This window comes from Austrofundulus limnaeus, unplaced genomic scaffold (assembly GCF_001266775.1).
Source record: "Austrofundulus limnaeus strain Quisiro unplaced genomic scaffold, Austrofundulus_limnaeus-1.0 Scaffold296, whole genome shotgun sequence".
Lineage (NCBI taxonomy): Eukaryota > Metazoa > Chordata > Actinopteri > Cyprinodontiformes > Rivulidae > Austrofundulus > Austrofundulus limnaeus.
The window spans coordinates 507,824-514,027 of record NW_013952698.1 but is presented as its reverse complement, the minus strand read 5'-3'; the positions used below and the strand labels follow the sequence as shown (position 1 = coordinate 514,027).

Here is a 6,204-nt window from a genome sequence, read left to right as displayed (position 1 = left end):
TTTTATTTTAACAACATATGTACTAAAAGGTATTTTGACAACAAATATATATCAGCTGTAGCAGTATCATGAATTCTGGCATTTTACACATAGTCCACCAGGATACGCCAACACAAAGTCAGAGACTTCACATGAGATTTGGACCATCTTGTGGGGCAAAAGCAGATTACTTCCTACTCGTGAGCATCCCCTCTGGTTGGGAAACGTTTTTTCAGGGATACAAACTTTTTCAGAACACCAGTAGATGGCAGCCATTACAGAAGAACATGTGTCTGCTGTTGTTCGAGGAGCGGCTCAGTCGCACGCTAATGTCATTAGTTCGCTATCATTACTAAGGTGCTGGACTGCCCCCCCCCTTTTTTTTTCACATCATGTCGCCTGCCTGGATCTGTTATAATCTCGCTCTGAAGCACGGAGGAGTATCAGGTACGTTTGCTTCAAATGCTTTTTACGACGCGGTCTAATTTATGTACTCAGGCATTTTGTGAATGAAGCCAATATTTCAGTTAAAATACATAAGTAAAAATATTTATCCGAGTATAGTACTATCCCCCCAACTTTATGGATGATTTTATGGATTTAATTTTACGTAATATACTTGAATAAATACGGTACAAATCATTTGAAATAAATTTTTACATTAAATTAAGTAAAAATATTGAAAAAATAATAATTTAGCGGGCCGGATGTGGCCCACGGGCCGCCAGTTGAATAGGCCAGCTTTATTACAAACTAGGTGATATGAAAACTGTGGGCCTTAATTTCCCACAATACAATGCAGCAGGGGCGTAGAAAGAAAAGCATCAAAATCTCACCTGTAATTTCACCCAATGTAATGCAGACATTTTACATTTGTATTTTAAAAAGCTTCTTCATCTCTACATCTACCTATTTTGACCCAGTTACTCATTTTTATCATTATTTGTGTGTAATGTGTGTTCAGTATGTGTGTGAGCGCCACTTCCAGAAGGTGTGGAACCGCAGCCTCTTCACCGGCCTGCGCTCCGTCACGCACTTCGGCCGACCGCCATTCGTGTCGTTCTTCAGCTCGCTGCAGGAAGTTCACCCTGAGGTCAGTCCACTCATCTGTACGAACCGTCCGCCTGCTGTAGATCAGGAACCAGACTCAGGATCCAGACTCAGGATCCAGACTCAGGATCCAGACTCAGGAACCAGACTCAGGATCCAGACACAGGAACCAGACTCAGGATCCAGACTCAGGATCCAGACTCAGGATCCAGACTCAGGAACCAGACTCAGGATCCAAACTCAGGAACCAGACTCAGGAACCAGACACAGGAACCAGACTCAGGATCCAAACTCAGAAACCAGACACAGGAACCAGACACAGGATCCAAATCAGGAACCAGACTCAGGAACCAGACACAGGATCCAAACTCAGAAACCAGACTCAGGAACCAGACACAGGAACCAGACACAGGAGCCAGACTCAAGAACCAGACTCAGGAACCAGACTCAGGAACCAGACACAGGATCCAAACTCAGAAACCAGACTCAGGAACCAGACACAGGAACCAGACACAGAAACCAGACACAGGAGCCAGACTCAAGAACCAGACTCAGGAACCAGACTCAGGAACCAGACTCAGGAACCAAACTCAGAAACCAGACTCAGGATCCAGACTCAGGATCCAGACACAGGAGCCAGACTCAAGAACCAGACTCAAGAACCAGACTCAGGAACCAGACTCAGAAACCAGACTCAGGATCCAGACTCAGGATCCAGACTTAGGATCCAGACTCAGGAACCAGACACAGGATCCAGACTTAGGAACCAGACTCAGAAACCAGACTCAGGAACCAGACACAGGAACGCAGCGCTGAAGTTGAATCCAAAACAGCTTGAGTGCCTCCTGTAGGCCACTGCAGTAGAAGCTTTAGGACTTTATAACTGAATGGCGAATTTCCCAGATTAAAATCAGGAAAATGCTGATTCGTAGGTTTTTTTGTTTTGTTTTGTTTTTTTACCTCGATGCTATATGTTCAAATGTTCTAATATGTTTAATAAAAACTTGTTTTTTGATGTCTAAGTAAACCATTACGGTGTGTTGGGGTGGAGTAGGTGAGACTTTAAGTAAAGTGGATCCTGCCAGCTTCAGTTTTGAACACCAGAAGGAAGTGGAGACACTCTGTCGTTTTATTTCAATTATTGTGCCCTGTTTATCAGCCTGGATTTTTTTTTAAGTGTAAATGTGTTTTGTTTTTCTTTGTCAGGTGGGTAAAATCGGTGTGTTCAGCTGTGGACCACCTGGACTGACCAAAAACGTGGAGAAAGCTTGTCAGCAGATGAACAAGAGGGATCAGGCTCATTTCATCCATCACTATGAAAACTTTTGAGCAGCTCTGAGCTGAACTGTTACAATAAATACAAAAAGACTTTTAATCAGTAGTATTTAAATATCAAATTATTGAAGTCATTGTTAGATTTGGGCTGATTATGTTGGAATACAGAAAGGATGGCTGCTTTGATTCACCTGATTAAACTCTTCTTTGTAGTTTTTCACTTTAAATCTTATTGTTACAATAATTACAATTGAAGAAATTTATCTACAAAGAGAATTAGAGCCACAGAACAAAACATTTTTTTCCTGAGTTATTTCAGAATTATGAGCAAAAAATGTCAGAATTCCAACTTCCCAGAATTTTGACTTTATTCTGTAAACTTAAAATTCTGAGAGAAAAGTCAGAACTTTGTGCTCTGTAGCCCTAATTTTCTTCTGTATTATTCACAAAGGTATCATTTTTTTTATAAATTGAATAATTTATTATTATTATTATTATTGCTCCAATCAATAATGTCACATAGCAATATACTGTTTCTGTGGATTGATGTATGTATCTGCTGTTGCGATTACACCTGAATTTCCCCACGCGGGACAATAAATAAAGGCTGTTTCTATTCTATTCTATTGTCTTCTAATTTATCTGTTTGACTTAAATGTAAGAAGTACAAATCAGTTTTTGAATTCCATTATTCTGTACAATGGATATTACGCTACTGTATAAAATATTTAGAAGTTGATAACATTTTGATTTGGTGTTTGATGCAAATAAAACTGAGTATAATATTTTACCTGTTAAGGTTTTATTATTTAAGGGGGTTTTCTGCAGTGGAAACATTTTGCTTGTGGTTCTTTCTGCCGCTGCAAACTTTAGAAATAAATTTAAATCATCCAAACTCAGATTTGATTGGTTGGTAGAGCGACGAGGTTATTATTATTTTTATTATTTTTTGAAGAATTGCCTTTTTTGTGGGGTGTTCAATGTGTTTATTAAGCATTTGCAACCCTAACTGTAGTATTAAAGTTTTGGCTCTATTTTAAAGTAGCTTTACAAATTAGTTTGCTCAATAAATGCATCTCAAATGAGTTGATATCAGAGAGGACTAGTGAGCTTTCTGAGCAGGATGGAAAAAAAAAACTTTAACACTGGTGGATTTCTTATTGAGGATTTAATTGTTCTGACTCAATGGCGCTCTCTTCTGGTAAAAATCAAACAATCCTCAACTCTCACAGCAGAGAGAAAAAAGTGACTCAAGGTCAAACTGAGTTTCTGCTGCATTTGCTTTTTTTTATAATATGGATTTTTCAGTACAATACATCAACCTCTTTTAACACCCTTGCTCCATCTTATTATGTCTAAACGCTTCTCTTTCGGTGCCGGCGTGATGGGTCAGTGCACGAGACGAAATGTTTTAATCTTGGTTTAATCAGGCGTCACGTTCACAGCGGTAAGTGTGAAGGTGATGGTTGTTGGATCAATGGGTTGATGAAGTGCTGCAGGAGGCTCCTTAACTGCACGTCTCATTCACTTTATACCTATTTTTTTTCCTCAAGTAAAAGCAATGGACTGAGATTCCCTGTTGGGTTTTTGGTGGGCCAGCAGAAAAAAAAAAACTTATGGTAGGTACATTACATTTGGACATGATTGTTCCTGAATTATCCTCCAAGAATTTTCTGAGATGAAGAAGTTTTTCCCATGCTTCAATGAGTGTTTGATCTTCCTGGCTGGCTAATGCAAAACATGTTGTCTGAGGAGCGGTGAGGGCATCGGTACACTTAAGCATCTGCTAATCTTCTTAGAGTCTCTAAGTACCCAGCTAGAAATCAGCTAGTGTCCAGATTGTCTCTTCCTGCCCCAGATAAACGACTCAGACAACAACAAAGAGAGAGGCTCTCCGAACATATCTGGCATGGTCTCTTCTCTGGCATGAAATATGCGCCTCCTCTCCTTCGGGAACTGCGTTGACAGAGCCGCGGAAGAAGTTCTAGTGGGTTTCCTCGACTTGAAGATGTTCAGCGGCGGCACCAAGAAGTGGTTCGCCAGGAAGCAGAAGAGGCAGCAGCCGCAAAAAGCTGGCAGGAGGCCATGCGCCAGGCGGAAGAAGAAGTGGGCCGCCAAGATCCTCAAAGAGCACCGAGAGCAGATCCTGAGTGAGCTGGACGTCAACGCCGTGCTTCCCTACCTGGTGTTCGACAAGGTCTTCTCACTGGTGGAGTACAAGGAGATAGTGGGACAGGTGTCCGGCAGGAGACGGACGGAGGTGTTCCTGGACCACCTGACCTCCAAGGGGCCCGCTGCCTTCAGCTCCTTCTGCTCTGTTCTGGAGGAGGTGTGTCCTCACCTGCTGACCTGCTTCCTGTTGGATGGAGAAGGTACACCCACTAATTATCCTCTAATTCAATTAAACAAAAACAGGAGGCGTTTCAGAGAGCCTGAGTTGTCGATCTGCTGCAGCTTCTCATTTATACACATTTAGCTCCTTCCCTTATATACGGTGCCATTTAGCTCACTACGGGAAAGATAAAACAGACAATGAGACAAACAATAAAAACACAAAGGGAGAGAAACTACTTATCAGTGAGCCCGAGCCGCAGACTAAGAGCCTGCAAAAATAGCCTCTTAAATCTGGCTGGCTGAAGGGATTACTGAGCAGCCAGCGTTCCTAACTAGCCTCGGACAACATATGGCCTCAGCGTGGCTGCAGTTCGCTCCGGTCCAGATCAATAAACTTTACTCACATTTACACAAATCTGACGGCTCAGAAAGAAAACGTGCATTTAAAGCTGCAGGAGTGTGTTCTTTACACACAAAACAGATACGAGGAGGTTAAAATGTTCATCTGCCCTCCACAGATGGTGTCCCAGGAACGGGCAAGAAAGTGGGCCTCCCCGTCCCCCCAAACAGTGCAGGAGCTCAGCCGCTGTGCTCCCCTCCCACCTACACCAACCCTGTGTTCGATTCCAGGTGAGAATTGACTGGTTTCATGTCACGGCTTTGTGTTGACGCTTCAATAAATGACTTATTAAGGATTATAATAAAGTTTCCAAACAAACAGTAAACCTGTTGTGGTGATGTGGAAAATGTGTCAACTAAACTTGACAAAACAGAAATGAAGAAGAGGAGTACAAAAAGGTTGCAATTTGTAGTAAATTAGCTAAAACTGGCAAAAAGTGCAAAAAAATTACTAAAATGTAGCTAAAAAAGCTGAAGTTAGCTAAACAAAAATCAGATGAGGCACAATTGCTGAATTAGGTAAAAAGAAACTGAAATCACCAGCAAAATGTGAACTTATCTCGGAAAAAATTTAATATAAAACAAAACAGCTAAACTGTAGCCGAAATTGCAGAAAAAACTAAAATTAACAGAAATCAACTGAAAGAAGTCGAAGTAGAAATTAGTTGAATAGCAGAAAAGAACAGAAAAAAGCTAAAATTGACAAAAAAATAAGCTAAACAGTAGCCCAAATTGCAGAAAAATATTGAACTTAAAGGGGCAATGTCATGTAAAATCAACTTTTTTGAGTTTTATATAATGTTATAATGTTATACTCTCATTAAAAACATGCCCAAAGCCTTGCTTTGACTCATTCATGTATGTTTGAGAGAAATCCTGCAGCGTTTTTAGGAAGACATGCTGAGGAGCAAAACGACAGGTGAGGACCAGAAACTACTTTGGGGACCAGAAACACCCCTGGGACGTGTCTTTAAGCCGAGCTTCCTCATGGCAGAGCGCACCCCACCCCCCTTCCCCACACACCCCGCCCATGTCTCCTGCAGGCTCTTGGTGAAACTGAAAGTGAAAGTGAAACTGTCTGCTGTGCTCTTAACACTACTTCTCACTCAGTGAAGCTCTTTTCAGATTAAAAATACCTTTGAGGAAATGTATTTTCAGATGCCAAGT

General features: G+C 41.3%; 2 protein-coding genes across 2 annotated transcripts in view; both read left to right on the top strand.

Annotated features, from left to right (window-relative positions):
* duox (dual oxidase) overlaps window positions 1-2,825 on the top strand; it is a 23,916-nt gene extending 21,091 nt beyond the window's left edge. Inside the window, exons 32-33 of the mRNA XM_014021498.1 lie at window positions 944-1,072; window positions 2,236-2,825. Of these exons, the coding sequence (XP_013876952.1) occupies window positions 944-1,072; window positions 2,236-2,358 (252 nt within the window). The 3' untranslated portion in view covers window positions 2,359-2,825. The remainder of the gene's footprint in view (window positions 1-943; window positions 1,073-2,235) is intronic.
* A 988-nt stretch (window positions 2,826-3,813) lies between these two features.
* On the top strand, window positions 3,814-5,268 carry LOC106526812 (uncharacterized; the record flags this gene model as incomplete). Its single annotated transcript, XM_014021497.1, is given in 2 exon segments — window positions 3,814-4,676; window positions 5,157-5,268. Coding segments are annotated over 2 exon segments (551 nt in total), but the record flags the coding sequence as incomplete, so codon positions are not given.
* Between the last annotated feature and the right edge of the window lie 936 nt (window positions 5,269-6,204).